This window comes from Sorex fumeus, unplaced genomic scaffold (genome assembly GCF_029834395.1).
Source record: "Sorex fumeus unplaced genomic scaffold, SorFum_2.1 ptg000003l, whole genome shotgun sequence".
In the NCBI taxonomy this organism is placed as follows: domain Eukaryota; kingdom Metazoa; phylum Chordata; class Mammalia; order Eulipotyphla; family Soricidae; genus Sorex; species Sorex fumeus.
The window spans coordinates 53,730,581-53,753,240 of record NW_026606060.1 but is presented as its reverse complement, the minus strand read 5'-3'; the positions used below and the strand labels follow the sequence as shown (position 1 = coordinate 53,753,240).

General features: G+C 41.9%; 1 protein-coding gene across 1 annotated transcript; it reads right to left on the bottom strand.

The window, feature by feature from the left end:
* Window positions 1–6,690: 6,690 nt before the first annotated feature.
* TMEM263 (transmembrane protein 263) lies at window positions 6,691–22,166 on the bottom strand. Its single transcript, XM_056117552.1, has 3 exons — window positions 21,868–22,166; window positions 15,713–15,782; window positions 6,691–9,930 (listed from the first exon to the last, which is right to left on the bottom strand). Exons 2-3 carry the CDS (start codon window positions 15,774–15,776, stop codon window positions 9,644–9,646), a joined length of 351 nt encoding a protein of 116 aa, XP_055973527.1. The 5' UTR covers window positions 15,777–15,782; window positions 21,868–22,166; the 3' UTR covers window positions 6,691–9,643.
* Window positions 22,167–22,660: the final 494 nt, after the last annotated feature.

Sequence of the window (22,660 nt, the reverse complement as noted above, 5' to 3'; positions counted from 1 at the left end):
CCTGTTTTCGTAGGGTCCAGGTCTCTGAGGCATATGTTAATGCAGGAAGAATAGTGGAATCAAAGAGATGTGCTCGTAGCTGGAGGTTCTTTGTCCTTTTAGTTATTTCTTCAATGCTCTTGAAGGCATTCCAAGCCGCTCTCTTCCTCCTGCGCAACTCAGGTGCCAGGTCATTCATCATGTTGATTTCTCGACCTAGGTATATATAACTGTTGCATTCGGAGATGGTGGTTCCGTTGAGAGCGAATGGAGCGTCAGGAACAAGGCTGTTTCTCATAAACATTGTCTTCGTAAGATTCAGCTGTAGTCCGATCTTTCCACATTCACGGTCAAAGTCGTACAGCATTTGTGCCGCTTGGCTGATGTTTGGTGTTATTAGAACGATGTCATCAGCAAAGCGGAGGTGGTGTAGTTGCCGACCATCTATCTTCACTCCCATGTTTTCCCATTCCAGTTGTCGCATGATGTTCTCGAGGGTGGCACTGAAGAGTTTTGGTGAAATGGTATCACCCTGCCGAACCCCTCTCTTGATATGGATGATTACTTCTTTGTAGAATGGTGAGATCTTGGTAGTGAATCCGCAATAGAGCTCACGAAGGATCCTGATGTATTGAGTTTGTACGCCCTGATTGGCTAGGGCTTCCATGACCGCTTCCATCTCAACAGAATCAAAGGCCTTCTTTAAATCAATGAACGTTAGACAGAGCGGCATCTTGAACTCCCGAGATACCTCAATGAGCTTGGTTATTGTGTGGATATGGTCGATGGTACTGAATCCTTTTCGGAATCCAGCTTGTTCACATGGTTGTCCTTCATCTAGTGTTCTGCTAATCCTATTCAGGATGACTCGAGTGAATAGTTTGTAGATGACAGACAATAGGCAGATTGGGCGATAGTTGCCAATGTCGTGGATGTCTCCTTTCTTGTATAGTAGTACAGTCCTGCTGGTTTTCCATTGGGATGGAACCTTGCATTCAGACAGGTAGCGTGTGAAGAGTCGAGCCAATGTACTGATGAGTACTGATGGTAAGTTCTTCAGGTGTTCAGGTCTGATCTTGTCTGGGCCAGGTGCTCTTTGTTTCTTTACCGACGAGATGGCATGTTGGATTTCGGAAGGGAGAACATTGGGAACGACATATCCATCATGTGGTATGTGGTATGTGGGCAAGTGGATGTGGCTATTAAAGAGATCTGAGTAGAAGTCATGAATAATCTTCTCCATTGCCCTTCTGGAAGATGTGATAGATCCATCATGATGTCGGAGGGCAGTCATCTTGGTTTTGTAGTTGGTGAAGGACAGGTGGGCATTACAAGTGTTTTTCCCAGCTTCTGCTGCATCTACCAGTACTGCTGCTCTCCTATTTTTGAGGTCATCCTTGATGGCTTCTCTGCACTGTTTTGCCAGTTCAGATGTTCGCTTGTGGTTGCCTGAGGCATGTGCCAAGCCATGTTGGCGAATAAGTTCAAGAGTGTTCGAAGAAAGACAGTTTTTTGTGGTTATCTCTCTCTTGGCATTCCTTGCACAATCATGGAGGTGCTGAATCATTCGATCGTATTCCTCATCAATGTTGTCAATGATGGCATCTTTCCATGTTGCCGCAATAGAGCCAAAGAGCTCCCAGTTGGTGGTTGTTCTGGGAGTCCTCTTCTTAAACCTTGCATTCTTTTCTCCTCGTTCTGTGAGGTAGAATTTTGCACGAAGAAGACGGTGGTCTGATCCCGTTTGGAATTTTGGGACAACAGCAACATCGGTTAGGCAAAACCGCCGATTGAATATGATGTGGTCTATTTCATTGTGGAACCGTCCATCGGGAGACTCCCATGTCCAACGTTTACATTCAGCCTTTTGGAATTGTGAGTTACCATGGAAGGTTTTGGTTGACATGAAGAACTCAGACAGTCTGTCACCCTGTTCGTTCCATTCCAGGCCATGGGTTCCGATGTGGAGTTCATCGACTGATCTTCTTGGTCCTATCTTGGCATTAAAATCACCGACAATGATCTTGTAGAAGGTGTGATCTTCTTTATAGAACTTCTCTAGCTCCATGTAGAATTTCTCAGTTTCTCTTTCATCATAACTGGATATTGGTGCATAGACAACAAAGATAGAAACTGCCGGTAGTGAGCCACATTTATTCAAGTGTAATTGTCCGATTCGGGTTGTTAGGCATTCGAATCAATCAATGCTCGTGACTAAGTTTGTGTTGACAAGGATACCGACACCACCGACGCCTCTTTTATCACATGTTCCAAGGAACAGTTCTTCTCCAGTGTCAAAAACAGCATGATGGGATTGATGTCTTCTCGTTTCGGTCAGACCAATGATGTCGTACTTGATCTTTCGCACTTGTACCATAAGGTCTTCAATGGATGCAGCAGATGCCAGCGTACGAGCATTAAAAGTACAGACAATCATTTTTGTTTTTCTGCGTTTTGGCAGCCTATGTCTGCCTTGGTGTTTTATCAGCCTCTCCTTCCATATCCTTCTCGACTCTGCATATTCAGGGTTAGGGAAATGAGATCCATTTATTACTTTTAAACTTTTAAGAAAAGTTTCTGAAAATCCAGGTATGCCAAAGGGGAATTGCGGGGCCGTTGGTACTGATTTGGGCAGCTTTCAGGTTTCTGTTCCTAAATCTTAATCAGACATGACCATGTAAAGACTAGCTCACTTACAGCAATGAACTTTGAACTTTGTTGTTATTATTGTTGTTTTTGTTTTTATTGGGGGAGTGGGGAGCAGGAGGTGGCTTGGGAGATTGGGCCACACTTGACTCTATTTGGGACTTTTGCCATTGCTTGGGAGATCAAATGTGCTGGGGATCAAATCAGGGTTGGACACATGCAAGACAAGTGCCTTACCCATTTTACTGTCTGGCCCCGAAGTTTGAACTCTGTAACAAATACACAACCAAATAATTCTGATACTCAAATATTTGTGCACTATGTAATGAAAGTAGGTAAAAAGATTATTAAAAACACAAGCCATGGGCCAGAGAGATAGTGCTGGGGATAAGGTGATTGGCTTGCATACAAGGATCTATCCCTGGCACTGCATATGTTCCTCTGACCACCACCAGAAATGGCCCCGGAATGCAAAATCAGAAGTGACCCCTGAGCACCAATGGGTGTGCCCCCCCCAAACAAAAAAATTGTACAAGCTGTGTCTTCTTTATTGACTTGTTTGGCAAATGTAGGTGATCATCACTATCCATTTCTGGTTTGTTCCTTAGGACAATGAAACTCTTATCTGCATCACATCTGAGTGTGGCATGTTATGCCTTATTAACACTATGAGTTGAGTACCATTGTGCCTCACTCTATAGATGAGGTTACTTGGCCCAGAGAGAATAAGTCATTACCTAAGGTCACACTGGCAAGTTCATTCATGAAATACCACAGGGGGTCAGTGGCCTATGACTTGCAACTCTGGTATTGAACCAACTGCCTAAGTATTGCTGGGAATCGGCGTGGGCCCCCTGAATAGTGATGAAAGACCTTCCACTGCTCCCCACCGCCCAGACAGACACAGAAAAGAAAAAGAATGGCAGCCAGAATAATTGGGACAGTGTTGAGTTGCATTGAATTTGGGGGAAAAGAACAGTGCCTCAGGAAAGGAATTACAAGTTCATCCAAGAAGCAGGATCTTACTTTAAGGTAATGGGAAATTCTTAGAGAAATGTTAGTCTTTTCTACCACTGACAGTATTAGTGGTGGTGTGTCAGATACAAGTTTTCAGTTTGCAGTGCACTATATGATCACTTGGTGGTTCTACTTCAGATGCTAATTTTGAGATGCCTATTAGTTTTCTGAGTAGTGATATTTAAGATTGAATGGTCAAGCCTGGAATTGGAAAAATCACTGGAGGTAACTATTTGGCAGTCATCTCTGCACACTGATGGCCGCTGCTGTAGACGAGATTGCCAGAAAGGAAGTTTAGATTTGTGATTGTGGCGGGCCAAAGCACAGCCAGATTGATCGTAAAAAAATCCACCAAAGAGGGTGTGGCTGATAATGAATGGCATAGTAAGTAGAATAATGTGCACAAGTGACCAGTGGTTTGGCAAAAGAGAATCTTTGGCCCTATCGGACTCTGATGGAATAGAAAAGGTAAGAAGGCAACTAGAGCTGCTTTCTAGGGTTCAGAGAATAGAAGATGAGGAAGAGAGACTGCTAGGTTTTTCGAAACACTGCTGTCTAGAGAAACAAAAGTAGAGGCTTAAATTTTATTTGTAATTTATTTCTTGCTTTCAAAGAAACATACTGAGACATGCTTATATGCTGACAGGTATGACTCAGGGGATATAGACATGAGCAATGGAAGAAATAGAGAATCAATTTTTTTTTTTGAAGCAAGAAAGTTCTTATCAAAACTTATTTAGAAAGATGCGAGGGGAGAGAAAGGGAGAAGTACATGTTTGAGAGAGAACACTGGCTTCTCCAGAGTGGAAGACCAAGCCAGCAAAGAAATAGACACAAGCAAGATGGTAAGTGTTCAGTGGAGCATACAGGTTTGAAGAGCAAGCCCAAAATTAATATTTTTGAAGGAGGGAAGAAAGGTTGACTTTGGATAAAATCAAATAATGGACATGTTCCACAAAAGCATTTTTAAATGTTTTGTTTAGGGACCACACCTGGTAAGGGGTTGCTGGCAGTGCTGGGAGCCAGTGTATCATGCAGAATCAAACTCAGGCCTCTGGATGCAAAGCATGCATTCAGCCCTTTGAAATTTTTCTCTTGACCTGTTTGTCTCTTTTTGCAGAGAATAGTAGAGCAGAGAATATTAGGGAAACCAAGAAACATAAAATAATTTCAAGAGTGGAGAAGCAAATACACATTTGGGTATATGAAAAGTTCAGCAACATTGAATGGGCATTAATTATTAAAGAACTTGGGCAGTAGGGTCACAAATTTACCTTTCAAGGCAGTTGGTTTACACAGCCTCTGTATAGTAGGGAAGGTTTTGGACTGTCTCAACAACATTGTTCTCTCTAGACTGTGTCCTTGAAAATGGCTCCCTCTGTGGGAACAAACAGAACACAAATTCCACCCACAAGACAAGGTTCTCTGATTTAAGCAGACCCAGCTCACAGGTGCTCCCTTACTTCTACAAGTCCCAGACTCAGAGCATGAGAGGCAACTGCAGTTCTAGAAATACATTTGCAGTTAATTTCTAAACACTGGTTGGATTTATCCACATTCTTAGTCAGACATGCAGTGTACATGGGGCCAGAGCGATAGTACAACAGCTAGGAAGCGTACCTTGCATATGACTAATCCAGGTTCGATTCCCCTGAGCACTACCAGGAGTGATCCCTGAGTGCAGACCCCGGAGTAAGCCCTGAGCATCACGGGGTGTGACCCAAAAACAATGACAAAAAAGTGTACTGGCTTCATTTTCCCTTAGACCCATAATCTTATTCCATTGTTTTTTAACTCTTGAATCTACCTTTATTGTTTTGGGGCTACACCTGCTGTACTGTCACTCCAGCCCAAATCTGCCTTTTTCCGCAAATTTTACTCAGATCTATGAATTTAAAAAGTTAAAGCACAGCAGGGGATATATTTTTGTTCATATTATGTTTTTGGCCACACCCAGCAGCACTCAGAGATCACTCCTGGAGGGACTCAAGGACCCATATGGGGTACACCAAGGATTGAACCCGGGGTGGCCACGTGTAAGGCCATGTGTAAGGCAGCTGTACCATATCCAGCCTCCTGGGGGGGGGGGGTTCTTATATAAAACGAGTCAAATTTTATTTCTTCTGTGGAAAAAAAGGCTCTTATAACAAAATTTTGCTTCATTTAATTACACTTCATTGATTTCTGTGACAAATATAAGTAGGTGCCAAAGTAAGTGACTGCTTGGAAGACTAATGGGCTCAAGTTAGCCTAATCAATGTCATAAAGCAGAATGAAGGACTATTCATTATTAGCCCTATTCTTTATTTCTGGATGTAAGTTAGAAAAGTGTGACTTCACTGTACATTCAAAGGTGATGGGCAATTCAACTAACATTGAAAACTATTGTATTATCTGTAAAAAGGGAATAAAGGTGCCTTCCTCAGAGTATTCATATTGGGCTGGAGAATGAAAGCTAAAAGTAGTGGAGGGACCAAGAGGTTCGACTCTTGACACTCACGCAGCCAATCCTGGTCCTATCTCTCCAGTGCTACATACGATCCCCCACACACCACCAGTTGTGATCTCTGAGCACTGAGCCAGGAGTAAGCCCTGAGCACAGCCAGTTTGGGTCCAAAATCGAAAAACAAAACCAGTAGGCTGAATTATTTAAAACTGGCTTTCAACCTAAGTCTCCAGAAATTCCCTGCCAGTTCACAAAGCAGTTTATTGAGCCACCCACAATATTCAGGAGTGCCAGGTAGCAGTGCCATTCTTTTGTCTCCTCTGAACTGTGGAGAATGTCTACGGACCAGACCCCATCTGTGGACTAGTGGTTGAAATCACTGGTTTAAAATATATTTGTATTGTATATATATTTATGTATATATGTGTATATATAATCTACTGTATTATTGTACTATTATACTCAGAAATATTTTGTCAGGTTTACGTGTGTTATGGAAAATAGAAACTGTAGTACCTTTGAACTATATGTGAACCTAAATTTTTACTATCACCCTAATTATTTTAAAGTATCCTTTATTTCTATATTTATGAAACACTTCATCTTTTGTAGATCATAGTGCTTTATTAACAGATTTATGTTTTCCCATTCCTTTAATACAAAAAAGTATTCAATCAGTTACTTTCATCTGACATTTCACTAAATACAGGATTCATAACATCAACATTATTAGAGCAGTCATTCAAGTGGGCCACAAGTTTTATCCTCACTGTGCCAAGTCTACTCAAAAGAAAAGCTGAATAACAGACACACCTCCAGGTGTATATAACCACCTTAGTTTCTTGAAGTGAACAAGTATTGTATAATAGGTCAAATTTCTAAAGTCTATGAAAATAAAATGAAAAAGACTCATGTATGCTGAATATCATTAAGTGGAAAGTTCATTTCAACAAGTACCTCTAAAAAACTAACTCTTCATTTGTACAATTCTCTGCTATCACTGCAAAACCTCTACTGGAAAAAGTTATAGTTTAAAATTAAACAAACTTGATAAAATATACCAGGTGATTTTTGTGTAGCAGAGATTCATTACAACTATTTTTGCTTGACAATTTTAAAGACAAAGTTGTAAATAAATATGCAAGTGTACAGTAATCTAAAATCTATGTTTAGAAATTCAGGTACAAAGCAGAGCCTATGACTATAGAAGATAAATTAGAAATATTAACTAGCAATGAAGCAACGATTTCAAATAGCAGGAAACAAGCTCTCTAATACCAATATTTATATCATTATTTAGTGTTCATTAATTTTGTCCTTTTTTAAAGGTCCCCTTTAGTAAGTTGACATTTAACTTATATACCAACAAATAAATATACCTTAAATCATACTGAATGAAATACACATCCATTTAATTTCTGATGCATTGGACTTCCTAATTTCAGTTTTGTATACAGTAGAAAGGTCCAAGAACTTCTATAGATCTGTTTAAAATCCCTGCTGGTATTTACTTACGAATGCTTTTAAAAGTAATATTTATTGATACATAACATTAAATGTAGAACTCTTCATTCATGCCTTGGTGTTGGAGTTAACTGTTTTAAGTTCTAGAGTAATGTATTTTGATCTGTATAATCCAGTGCATCGCCTCCTTTCTTCCCAAACCAAAAGGAAAAAAAAAAAGTCTGCAGAATGGAGGCAAATTTCCAGATTTAAGTAGAAACAATTTTAGACCTGGATATGTCTTCCTTCAGTTAAGAGGAATGTAATATATGCCACTTGTTACATTGGGGGGGAGGGTAAGGGTGGATTTGGGCCACACCCAACCTGTGCTCAGGGGCTATTCCTGACTCTAAACTCAGGGGTGGCCTCTAGTGCTGCTCAGGGACCACACGTGGTGCCGGGGATCCAACCAGGATCAGCTGCATGCAAGGCAAGCACCTTAATCCCTACTTCCAGCCCCACCACTGGTACAATTTTTATGAAACTGAGCATGAGACAAAAATATTAATTCCAGCTTACGTTCTATGAGGATAAACAACATGATAAAACATGTTAATAAGACATGACACACTTTATAATCAAAAACTTCAATTCCCTGCCTAAAGTTGATATGAAATATACTACTAAAAATGTTTCCGTCTTTAAAAGACTGAAAGATTTTAAATGGCCTAGATGCAAACCATTGAAAGCGCACACACAATGTGTGTGTGTGTGTGTGTGTATATGTGTATACATATATATAATGTTCTAAACTAATCTATGGAGCCCATTTCATTTCCTTTCAGTCAGCCCTCATATTTGTGGTCATTTTTTAAAAGTACATACTGCTAGGACTGAGGAGATAGCTCAAGGGACTGGAGCACAAAGCCCCAAGTACAGTCCCCAGCATCGCATGGCTCCCTGAGCACTGCCAGCTGTGGTCCTGGTGGCTCCAGGTATACTGGGCTCTAGCACTGACTGCCTCACATACAAACCGAGCCGAGTGTTGCTGGAGTGGCTCCCAGGTCCCGAGTTCTGCTTGGGAGGTTCCCCCCACACGCATACACCCCACACATACACAAATAAGTAGATAGTAAAGCTAATTTTATCCTAGAGATTTAAAAAGGCATGAAAGATTATTTGTATATCTTGGATGCCTTTAGTAATTTTTAAGAACTAAAAAGTATTCCTTCTTCATCTGAAACTTTTCCCTAGAGCTTCTGACCAGCAATGTTCTGTAGGCACTGTGAGGTGTATTAACAATGGAGAATAAACCCAGATTAAAGTGTATAATTTGATAATCACTACTAGCAGTTAATAAGCACTATTTTATCTGCTGAGAGCAAGAAATGCCTACATTCCACTACTCCTGAGATCCTTAAGAGGGAAAACAAAACAACCTTTAAAAAGAATCCATATAAATTCAAGAACTGCACATACTTAAGGTATCAGAAAAGATGTTTTCTTTTGTAAGGCATCAATGATTAAATTAATACAATGCATATCTAACAAAAGATGTGTAAAAACTCAGTATCATATAACCATTTATCTTTAAACTTCCCTAATCCTTGCTACATTACCATCTTAAATAACAATAATAACAAAAAGCCTCTCAGCCTAATTAACTATGGTTATAAAAAAAAAAAACTAAGACATATGAAACTATTAGGCACATCAAAGGTACAGTTTATGTAGTTCAAGGTTCCCTTTTTAAGGGGCAGATGAGTTACCTGGCACATTATACATAAGGAACTGTAAAGATAATCCACTAAAATTCAACTTTCACATTTTAAAACTGAAAGACTTAAGAGTAAATATTCAAATACGCCATATCTTCAGTTACAGCTGAACGTAACATTTTACCAGATAAAAAGCTGGAATTTAAGTTCAAGAAACCTTCACAACACTGTGCTAGTACTGGTCTCTTCTTTTTAGATGAAAGTCATCAATACTTTCAACACAGCAGTTTAGAAGATAAAGGTCCAAAACAGGTGACTTGGTTATAGTCCATAACTTAGCAATTCAATGCCACTGGCATCATAATGCTGTGAAGAACAAATGTATCTCCAGATTTTAGTCAGATTTGTCTTTCTTCTTTCCTGTTAAGGGCACTTTGTTTACAACAGCAGACCCCACAGCTGTAACGCCTCCAGCCACAGCTGACACACCCCCTTTCACCAGCCCTAATCCCATGGAAGGCACAGTTGTAACAGCTGTTTTGGTAACTTCCAAACTCTTTCCACCAATCCAAGCCACTCCACCGATGGTAGCACCAACTGCTCCCTTTGTTACATTGAAGATACCCCCAGTCACTCGGGACAACATGCCTGGTTGCTGTTGTGGGTGATCTTTCATTGAACCTAGTGAGAGAAAAAGCCAAAAAAAAACCAGTAGATCAAGTTATTCGTATAACCTACAACTTCATAAAAATAAGTTGTTTTAACTACAGACCAATCATATATAAATACATATCTGATTAAAAGAGAGGAAAGTTATATCATGAAGGCTAAAGTTAAACTTTTATTTATTTATTTATTGCTTTTTGGGTCACATCCGGCAATGCACAGGAGTTACTCCTGGTTCATGCACTCAGGAATTACTCCTAGGTGCTCGGGGGACCATATGGGATGCTGGGAATTGAACCCGGGTTGGCTGCGTGCAAGGCAAACACCTTACCTGCTGTGTTATTGCTCCAACCCCTAAAGTTACACATTTTTAAGATGCCTTAGGGGTTCAATGCTATAATGGCCAGAGAAGTAGTACAGTGGTTAAGGTACTTGACTTATACATGGCTGACCCCCGTTCAATCCCCAACACCACATATGGACCCCAGAGCCTAGAGTAAACCCTGAGTATCACAGGGTTGAGGCCAAAATACCCCCAACACCCACTCATAGAAATGCTTTCACAATAAGATTAGCTAACTTAAATATTTCATTGCCATTAACATATTTTATATCTTAAAAAGGTATGCCTGGGGGCTGGAATACATAACCAGGAGTAAGCACTTCTGGGTGCTTTAGGTATGGCCCAAAAACAAAAAGACAAAATTATAAAAGACACGTGAGGAAACCTGAAAGATAAAACATTGGGCCATCTTTTTATTGATATAACTCAGTCATTCCTTATGAAACAGCCTTCTTCATTTAAACAATGGTTGTTGGTCTGAGACCCCTGGATAACATCAAACCATTTCATGGGGTCTATAAGATAAAAAAAAAAAAATGCAAATGGAAGGTAGCACTGTCTTCCCATTGTTCATCGATTTGCTCAAGTGGGCCCAGTAATGTCTCCATTGTGAGACTTGTTACTGTGTTTGGCATATTGAATGCATCATGGGTAGCTTGCCAGGCTTTGCTGTACAGGCAAGATACTTTCGGTAGCTTGCCGGGCTCTCCAAGAGGGGTGGAGGAATCTAACCTGGGCCAACCGGGTCGGCCATATGCAAGGCAAACACCTTGCTGTGCTATCGCTCCAGGCAAATGATATACAATTTTTACTATCATTCTGCATATTCTACAGAGGTCTACAGTAGTTGTTTCAAAAACTAAATAATATATAGTACAACAGATTCAACACAGCAGTAGCTGTGAAAATCTAGCTGCCATCTCTTCAGTAGCAACCCCCATAACCTGTGCTTCCCCCCTTTCAGTTATCCAGTCAACTGTCATCTGAAAACAGCATCTAAATAAGATACTTTGAGAAAGACAATATTATTTTCACCATACCATAATAGTTGTCTTTTCTTTTTAGCTATTGTTATTTACCATAAATATGTGTATATATTTTATATATGTGTATCTATCTCTGTGTGTGTGTGTGTGTGTATATATATGTATATATAATTTTGTTTTGGGGCCGATCAGGTGATGGTCAGGGCTTATTCCTGGCTCTGTGCTCAGGAGACCATATGGGGGTACCAGGGATTGAACCTGGGTTGAATGCGTTGCAAGTCAAGTGCTACTTGCAACTAGGCTTTAAAGAGATTTGTAAAAACTTAGAAACACTAGATCTATTAACTTATTTTGATGAATAAAGGAATTTCTTTTTATCATTAATCTAGTAAACAAGTTATTTGGGGACTTCCAGTTTTTTAAAGTGGCAATCATTCTCATACCAAAATTTGCAAATGCGCGCGCGCGCGCACACACACACACACACACACACATCTCACTAAACATGGATAGGTTCTTGGGAAATACAACCTTAAGCAATAGGGCAATACAGAAAAAGGGTCCTTGAATGCCATTGTTTTGTTCAACATTTCTTTGGAGTGTTTTTCATCAATATTATAACAAAATGAAGTTGAACAAAACCAGTATTGAGACTATGATTGTAATCAATTATATATTTAGAGCTAATGCTGTTAAAAATAAGAAAATTATTCAGTACATAAAATCATTATTATCTACCTAACATCATTTTTTTGTAGTGTTTGAAAAACTATAGCTATGGTTAATACTTAAATCACTGCTTCAGTAACTCTCAGAGTATGTGATATAAGCATGTAGTTAAAAAAAAAAAAACCCTTAAAATACTCCCAAAAAGGAAAACATCACTGTGAAAAATTCAGATTTAAATTTTAAGTTTATTCTCTTTGGTTCATCTCAACAAAGCCCCTCAAATTGGCATTACCTCTCAAACTCGGGCATAAAATGACTATGAAGATTTCATAAAATTTTGTGTGTGTGAGCTTAGATGAGCACTGGTCTTTTCTATTTAGTAATTTAATGATTTAGGTAGTCATCACACATAGGCAAATGTTGTATTCATCTTTCTAAACTTCAGTGGAAAATATTTGATAGCTGTACAATTCAGGCTTTAGCCACTAATATAAATACAATCTCAGATTAATTTCTGGATACAGAGGTCCAACTGAAGACCAGCAAATCTACGAAATTCAAGTGCATTTGTAATTGTCAGGAAAGGTAACTGGAAAGCTGACAATATTTGTCCACAAAAAAATTTCTGAAAACTGAGTTCTAATACACAGGAATGAAAGTATTCCTTTAAAAGAATAATTCAAGTAGATTTTATTTTTATTGCTTAGAGTTAAGTTTTACATCTGTTATCACTAAAAGACAACTCTCATTGCTTATTCAAAGTAGCTCATAGATAATGATAAGAGCAATAGCTAGATTTACAAAGATCAATTTAAAATGATTAATAACGTAAAAAATTTAATAGCTAGAAGATTTAAGATATACCTAAGCATTTGTGGGACCAGAGTGATAGTACAGTGGGTAAGCACACTTGCAAATAACTGCTTTATACTGAATATTGGGCTGAAGCGATAGCACAGCGGGTAGGGTGTTTGCCTTGCACGCAGCCGATGGCAGACCCGAGTTCAATTCCTCCACCCCTCTCGAAGAGCCCAGCAAGCTACTGAGAGTATCTCGCCCACACAGCAAAGCCTGACAAGCTACCCGTTACGTGTTCAATATGCCAAAAACAGTAACAACAATTCTCACAATGGAGACGTTACTGGGCATGCTTGAGCAAATCGATGAACAACGGGAAGACAGTGCTACAGTGCTACTGAATATTAGAATTATCCTACAATGTCAAGTCTGGTACACATACATTTATTGCAGACAATTTTTCTTAGTCCAACCAGATAAAAATCTCTTTAATTACAGTGTGCTCTTACCTCCATAAATGGATGTTTTCTAGACCAGAGTTTCTCAACCTTTTTCCAATTGTGCTAGCCCCCCTTTACCTCATCCTCATCACCCCTTCCTCTATTTACATGATTTTTACCTCTGGCCCCTTTGAATACCCTGCGGCCATATGGGTCTTGGTTGAGAAGCACCGTTTAAGCTGTTCTCCTATAGGAAGGTGTCATATTAAGACATTTATAAGGCTCATAGTCCTTGTCATGCTCTTAGATGGTCTTTATTTTCTTTCCTGACTTTTGCCTTTTGAAGTCCTTGTTTACATTCTCACTGGAGCAATAGCACAGCGGATAGGGCGTTTGCATTGCACCTGGCTGACCTGGATTCAATTCCCAGCATCCCATATGGTCCCCCAAGCACCGCCAGGAGTGATTCCTGAGTGCAGAACCTGGAGTATCCCCTGAGTATCGGCTGGGTGTGACCCAAAAAGCAAAATATCATTTAATTCTTGAACCCAGCTGTAGAAAGCAAATCATTTCACAATGCTTTTTCAGCATGTCTGATGGGGGGGGGGTAAACTCTAAATAATAATGGTGCATCTTTTATCGAAACAATGAATCTAGTCAAAGTAGATAGAGTGTTAACTAGAATTCATCTGCCTCACAGGCACGGGGGGGGGGGGGGGGGGGGTTTATTGGGGTTCTTCGGGTGAAAAATAAGTATTGGTAAAGGGAAATGTGTTTGATATTTGCATGACCGAGACCTAAACCTGAAAGCTTTGTAACTTTTCCCACACAGTGATTCAATAAATAAATAAATTAAAAAATAAATAAAGACCTTGTTTACATTTTCACTGGTCCCTAGCTTTTCAAACTCCCTGTTCCAGTCCTAAAACATAAAGGAAAAGAGGTATGCTAATACTTTTATAGGCTATTTTCCCACCAAATCAAATTAACCAATTGTTTACCTCAATCTTTTGGATTTAAATATGAATTTTCATTGTGTTTCATATTCTAATAATTTCTCTCTTATGAAAAACTTTGGTCTATGGTGGATAACAGAACTGGAGAGAAAATACACTAGAGCAGGTTTTTTTTTTTCTGCAAAGGGCCCTTTAAATTTTATAATACTGTTTGTGGGCCATATAAAATCACCAGCTTAGGGGCTGGAGAGATATTTCAGTGGTTAAGGTGCTTGCCTTGCATGCAACCAACTCTCATCCTACTTGGGCCTATAAGTCCACCAGGAGTGATACGAACACAGAGCCAGGAGTAAGCCCGAACACCCCCTGCCCCAGAAAAAGAATGCATTTAATATAAATTTATGTTGCTATGGAAAAAGCTCCTAGACACATTTGCATTTTGAATCCCACTGGAGGCCATATACATTTGGCCCAGGCCCAGATATTCCCCACCCTAGTCATAACTGCCAGGCTTAGGTCTCATCCCCAAGGCAGGCAGCCTACAGTCCTGTCTACTACTCTAGTATGGTCTGTAGGACATTTCATCATTTACTCCTATTTTGACTTATACTATTATGACAGTTCTGTACAAACATGCCGTTGTCCAAGATCATTATCACTAACAGTCTACCAAAATAGCACATTCAAAGAGCCTACAGTAATTTTCTGTATATATATGTTTGTATACATATATATGAAGTGTTTTCCAAGGATCTCTGAAGTAAAGGTAAGAGTAAAATGATTCATGGTGTCACAATTTAAAACTAAAGAATTTGCTTTTGAGAAACACCAGCAACATTGCTGGGGAAACTATGCAGGGCCAGGGGTCCTCCCTCCTTCGAGCAAAGCACATGCTCCCATCTGAGATATCTCAGAATACAAAACTTCATTGTTGTTTGGGGGCCATATCCAGCTGTGCTCAGGGCTTACAATTCACTCTGTACTCAGGCATCACTCCTGGCAGACTTGAGGGACCGTGTGGGATGCTGGTGATTGAACCCAAATGGGCAAGCATGCAAGGTAAATAGCCTACCTACTACACTATCACTGTGGCCCCCAGGAATACAAATTTAACAAGTCTCAGATGCTTCTTGAATTTACTACACCCCCATTCTATATAGAAAAGGATATTGTCTTCAAAGAGTGACTATATGAATCACCATTAACTCATACTAAAATTCGATACTAAAAATGTAATTTTTTATTATACTAAAAAAAAGTGGGGTTTTTTTCTTTTTTTTGGCTATATAAAAGAATGAACCTCAAGTCTCATACATGCGAGGCATGTGCTGCCTAATGAATGAACCACATCCCATCCCCTTCATTATTTATTTAACAAAATATTAGAGGGGCCAGAGGGACAGTATAAAGAAGACAGGTGCTTGCTTTGTTGGTTGACCCAGCTTAATCCCAGCACTACATATGGGCTCCCTCAGGAGTACAAAGTCAGGAGTGGCCCCTGAGTACTGCTGGGTGTGGCCCAATCCCCTTTGGTCCCCAAAAGAATGAAGTTTTAATTCACTTAAATACTTTTTTCTATTTCTAGTGATACAAATGCTGACTTACCTTCTGGTGGCTCATCACTAAGGTACGATGGGATTTCCTGTTGATTTTTATCCGCCTGATTCATGATCTCCTTTAAAAAAAAAACATTTAATTTTAAACCTCTATATGATTTATCACATGCTAATTAAGACTTAATTACCTTACTCAGATAAACAACATTTTAAAACAGCCATTAGAAGATGACTTCATTTTCTTTGTTTCCTCCTCTGTCTCCTTCAACTTTTTTTTAACTTCATCTCATTTCTTTCTTTGTGTTTAGAAGTTTTTAAATTATTTTACTAGATAACATAAATTTTACTCTACTACACCAAACAGAGTGGCAAGCACAGTACAAGTTTTCCAATGTTAATAGTTACTATTGCTTTAAATTAAACTGAAAATTATTTACCGAAAGAGTCTGAAGGTGGAGGTTAGCAGAGAAAGACTTTACGTGCTTTTCCTATAGAATATTGATTAGCTGTAATTTATATCACAACACTTAAGGGGAGGGGGACCTCTAATATGAGGAACCATTTTCTATCTGAAGATTTTCTAAAAACATGACAGCCTTCTCATAAAGATGACACTATAGGTTTTTTCCACTCTGAAGAAGCTCATGTTCTCTCATGAATATGTAACTCTTCCTCCCCTCACATTTTCTAAGTGAATTTTAAAAAATAAAACTACTTTACTTCAATAAAAAGTAAAACCAGTCTGTATCACTAAGTCAGGTTTTGATTATCCCTTTATGTTTATTGTAATGCTCTAAGCAGAGGCATTAAAAATTCAAAATTTACTATAAAATATGTTTACTTACATATATATGCACAAGTACTATGGTTACATATATACAACTGAAGATTTACAGTTGCTTATTGCCAAATATTTACCATTTTCCTTTACTATCAAAATATTTGTTTTTAAATTCACTTGACTAAAGCTTGAAACAACTCAAAACTGAGCAAAAACTTTTCTTGTTGGCCAGAAAACTAGGGTTGTTACTTTATCAGTCAGCTAGTTAGGTATTAGTTAAAAAATAAAATAAAATAAAATAAAAACTATAGAGCCAAAATCATGGAAGTTTATTGTCTGTATACATACAATGGATTTTAAGAGGATGTTGTGAAGTTATGCAACATGCATAAACCTTGAAGGTATATGCTAAGTGAAATAAATCAGAGAAAGGTAAATTCCGCATGATCTCACTTGTCTATACTCTGAAAATAACAAACTCACACAGTAGGCTAGAGGTTGCTGGGGGATGGGGCAAACAGGATGTTCTAGGGTACAAACTGTTAGAGCCAAAGAGGTCAGGCACTTGACCTCACACAGCCAATCTCAGTTCTATCCCCAGCACATTATCATCCCCCTAAGCACAGCTGGGTATGGCCAAAAAAACAAACCAAAAAGGCAAAAGGGGGGGGGGGGGGCGGTTATAAACTTTGAGTTCTATGCTAAGTAAATTCTGGGGATATAATGTTTAACATGGTGACTATAGTTAACAATACTGTATTATTTCAAAATGCAAAGTGGTTAACAAATTAGATGTTAAATGTTATCACAACACAAAGTGTCATCATGTGGGGTGATGAATGTGTTAACTAACCTTATTATATAAAATAAGATTTGGGGGCTAGAGCTATAATACGGCAGGCAGGGCAGTTTCCCTGCACATGGCTAACCCACCTTGGATCTCCAGCACTCCATAAGGTTCCCAAGCCCAGCCAGGAGTGCTCCCTGAGTGCAGAGCCAGGGTAAGCCCTGGGCATTGCCAGGTGTGGACCCAAAACAAAAACACTAAATTAAGATTATAAAACATTTCACAATATATGTGAATATCAGGTCGTCACATTATTCACCTTAAACTTACAAAATGCTGTATAGATCAGGTATAACCTCATTAAGCTTGGGGAGAAATATTGTGAAAATTAAGAATGTGCTTCAAAACGTTTATAACAAATACAGAATACCTACTGTAAGTCAGACAGTGTTCTAAGTTCATGGGCTACAGCAATAATAAATCTCTACCATTATTAAATGGACAATGTGGTGGGTAAAAACAATAAATATATGAATATACTATATTTAAGATGGTGTTAAATGCTATCAAGAAAAAAATGATGGAGTGGGCGAGAGTAGGGTAGTTATAGGAGACAGTATGTGAAAACCTCATGTTGTGACATCCCAAAGAGATAAGGATACAGGTATTTGACTGAAGAATTCTCAAGGCAGAAAAGACAGGAAGGACAAAGGTTTTGAGGTTGGGAACTTACCAAGAGCAACAAGGAACAAGCCTGAAAAATGTAGCAAGGGCCATGTTGAAAGGACAGTGGGACAGGACATCACAGAGATCTATCTGGAGCACACTGACTTACAAGCCAAGATGGTCTTTTTTTAGCTTTTAACTCAGACAAGGAAAAACAGTGGAAGACAGTGAACAGAGGGGGATGCACTGAGAACAAGCAATAGAACAGACAAAGATGTTAGACAATTTTGCAGGTTTTCAAGATTGGTAGGGTATCAAAACAATGGTGGTTCATTTTAAGGGGCCAAAAGTAGGTGAAAATTTCTCTTTCCTTTATTGCTAATGACAAAAATTCATTCACATTTCCTCCATATATCCGTAATCCAGACAAAAAATGTTGGTGTCCTGAATGAGAGTCATCGCAGCTGTGTGAAGTGATGTTTTACAAAGGTAATTTTAACCATATGCAACTCATGTTGCAATCCCTTTAAAAACTAAATTCGGGGCCAGTAAGATAATTCAAACACTGGTGTATATCCTTTTCATACTGGTTTGATCCCCAGAACATAGTACCCCCCAAGCACTGCCAGAAGCACTTTTTGCCTGAGTGCTTCTGGGCATGGCCTCCAAAACTAAATTGGGCATAAAAGGGAACTTTAACTGCAGTTCAAGTTCCCTAGACAAAAGCACCTCATGCACAGGATCTAATAGTTGCTGTAGTGACTCTAGCTGCTTATCCAGAGCTTATTATAACATATTTGTCTAGCTGTAAATATAAAGCATCTTAAACATACTTAAGATTTTAAAAATAATAGTAAAGGTAAAGGTAAAGGTAAGGTAAAGGCCCTCCCGTTGATCGTCGATTTGCTCGAGCGGGCCCAGTAACGTCTCCATTGGAGACTTTGTTGTTACTGTGTCTGGCATATCGAATACTCTCGGTAGCTTGCCGGGCTCTCCGAGAGGGGCGGAGGAATCGAACTCGGGTCGGCCATGTTGGCCGCTTGTAAGGCGAACGCCCTACCCGCTGTGCTATCGCTCACGTAAAAAACTTAATAAATCCTATGCACACTATTTGCCCTAAATCATTGAGTCATTAGTTCAAAATATAATTTGGTCTCTCTGTTAGCCAGCTTACAGATCAGTGGGATATACTTTTCTGGCACTAACAATTTGGTTTCTTCAGTAAACAACAAAATTGCTCTCTAGGAATTTATAATGCATACATTTCTATTAAAAACATACTTCCCTAAGAAGGCAATACAGCAAATAGTATTTAGACATAAATCAGTTTTACCTTTTGATCCTGACAATATGAACAAATTCACATACAGAAAACTGGCTATAAGTGTTTTCTTAAGTGTAAAGTGTGAGCAAATTCTTTGTGTAAATCAGGGGTTCTTAAAATTCTTTTCCACTAGTGATCTCGTTTCCCCCAAGAAAATTCTACATGATCCTGGGTATAGTATATAAAACATATACAAATATAATATTCACCGGTAATCATTTTATATATATATGCATATATATATATATATATACTTGACCCATAGTTTAAGCAAATAGGCTAGACTTAGTTTATCAACAGTTTCTTTTAGCATCTGAAGCCAAGAAGAAATAATTCTTGTCCAGTGCAGTAGTGTATCTATGAGATAGCAGCTGGCAAATATATTAAACTAGGATTAATAACCCTTCCCTGGAAGGAAATATCTCTCAATTAACAATAGCAAAAGTATGCACACAGGACAGAGAGAATATAGGAGTTAAGGCGCATGTGGCTGACCCAGGTTCGAGCTCCCGTATCTCATGGTCCCCCAGGCATTGTTGATATAGCCCTGTAGATCCCATAAACACTACCTGGATTGGCTCCAGCCTGACTGAATGACCCAGTTATTCCCAGCCAACACAACCTTGGTAGACCAAAATCACAGGGAGAGGATCCCAATAGCTTATGAGCCTCCCTGCCTCCACTCCCCCATGAACTAAAATAGCACATAAATGCCTCTTAGGAATTTTTCTTAAAAGGTAAATAGATGAATCAATATTGTTTATGAATTTCTGAAACATTTAAATTTCTGAGTTTCTAACAGAAAAGCTGAAAACAGTACACAAGTTTATCTCCAGCTAAGCCTCCCGTTTTGAACCAAAGAAAGTTAAACAGCACTAACAGGATGAATAAAGCTGATAACAAAATGCAGTGCACAAGAATTTACCTTCAACACTGCTTTAAAAACCTGTTATTAAACAGTAAGTGCTAATTTCCCTATAAGAAAAAGACTATAAATGGATCTGCTAAATTCTTTTCTCTAGTCTATATATAGCAACTTCGCCATCCTTATTTCCATTTGTTCTTTCAAGTAACTACAAGTTTTAAAAACATATCTTATACAGAGCTGAAAATATAAACACACTAACAGGCAATGTACATTGAAACACTTTATGCTGCTCTAACCAACCCTCCAGAACTGGCTGGGCCCTACCCATTAAATCAACAGCAAAACAGACTAGAATAAATGTACTAGGTCTGGCCTGGAAGAAAAAAGCAATTTGTCAGCAGAGCCTTTAAGTGACCACTTGGTGACCCTCCATCAAAATGACAATTTTAACTGCTTTGCCCTTAACTGAAACAGCAAATAACAATCTCAAATCCAGATGACCAGTACGGTCGCCTTCACAAGTCTCGCCTCAGGCGTTCATCCCCACTTACGACTCCACCACGTGCCAAGACTCACTCTGTGGCCCTACTAAGTGTTGGGGCGTGAGGTTCCACAAAGTCCGTGAGAGCAGATACGGGTCTACTAGGCACCAGCAGGCCCGTGAGACCTCGAGTAAGCCAGCGAAGGGCCAACGTGTGGGAGGTTTTCATAGAGTACTTTCAACATCACACAGGAGCTACTCAACCTTCTCTAATGTTTCCCACAGACGGGCACATTTTCACGGAACGTGCATCTGAAGTAGCGAGGACTAAAGAAAAGTGGGAAAACAAAACAAGATGCACGTGGTTTTATGAAAGGTGACATCTCCCCGTCCCCCCACCCACCCACCCACCCATTAAAAGCAGGCGTGGAGCTCTTGCGGTGACAATATTCCGAGGGGGAGAAGCAGAGCCGAGTTTCAAATCTGGAAGGAGGACAAGGAAGGGTTCGCCAGGCCATCAGCACATGCCACTCTCGAGGGGGCTTGCGACCCGGGTCCTCAAAAGCTCCGGCTCCCTCCCCGCACCGACCCTTTTCAGCCCCGGCGAAGGATGTTCCCTTCCCTCCAGCCTAGGGAGTGACGTGGCAGAGGCGGCAGAAAATGACCTGGACTCGCCGGGGCTGAGGCGAGCACCTCCTCCTCCTCCACGCTGGCCACCCGAGCGCACTCCCACGGGGCTCGGGGGACTGGGGGAGGCGGGGGGGGGGTCTGTCAGGGAGCGGGGGGAGGGGGCGCCGCTGGGGCGGCCCTGACGGGGTGGGGCCCAGCGGCCCCCGGCCTCCATCTCCCCGCGGACTTTGAGAAGAAGGTCGAGGCTTCGCGCCGGGGGTGCTGAGGGGAGAGGGTTCGTCAAGCCGGGAGCGCCGAGAAGGTGGGGGGGGGGGGTCTCAGCGCCTCAAGGGTGAGGCGACGACGGTCCTTGTGCAGCATCCCTGCTCCCCCTCGCCGCTGACGCCGCCCGGACCCCGCTCCCCACCCGGGGGGGCTGAGGGAGGCGGCGGCTCCCCCCAGAGCGCGAACCACGGCGAGGAGGAGTCAGGGACCCGGGGACGCCGGGCCGCGAACCCCCGCCCACCCCTCCCCCGTTTCCGCTCGGGCTCCCGTCCCGGTGCCCCCCCCCACCCCACCCCTCACCCACCCACCCAGGCCGCCCGAGCCCGGGGAGCTGCGGGAGCGCTAACGGAAGAGCGGCCGGGGAGGAACGCGGCGACGGCGCCTCCAAGCCCCACTTACTCACCGCCGGGGGCCCGGGGCCGGCACCTGTGGCCGCGACCGGGCGGAGGCTGGAGCGGACGGCCCCGCGGAGAGGAGAGGCGGCGCGGCGCGGCGAGCGACACAAACCCGGGCGACCGCGGGCTGCGGCGGCGCCTCCTCGGGCGGTGGAGCCTGAAGACTCCGCGGGCTGCAGCGGCGGCCTCGGGCTGCGGACGTGGCGCCCGACGCGACCCGCCCCCTCCGCCGCCGCCGCCGCCGCCGCCGCCTCCACAGCTCCCGCCTCCTCCCGCAGCTCGGGCTCCGCGGCGCACGCGCACTCCGGGCCCCTCCCACGCCCACCCGGCGCTCGCCCACCCGTTTCCCGAACTGCCCGGCCCTCCCAGCAGCCCCCCCGCCCCCCACCCCACGGCCCGCCTCGGGAAGTGCGCATGCGCGGTGGCCCCCCCTCCCTCCGCTCCCGCCTCCTCCCCACCCCCCCCCGCACCTCACCGCGCGCGCCGCCGCCTCACCCCTCTCTCCCCGGCCGGCCCCCGCCCCGCCGCCTCCTGGGTATCCGCGGGAATCCCCGGCCGCCCTGCGCGCGCACGCGCCCGCCCCAGGGGTCTCCCCGCCCCCTTTTCCCTCGCCGTCCAATCACAGCGGGCGGGGGGCGCGGAGCCGCAGCGGCGGCCGGCACCGGTCGCGCTGGCTGGGGTCGGAGCGTCGCGCAGTACCGCGCTTTTCTCCGTGTCTTCCTTCCGCTACGATTAACGGTCGCTCGGAATTCAGAACCCGGCCCCCAGGGGTGGTGGGGACCGTCGCCCAGTTAGTTCGTC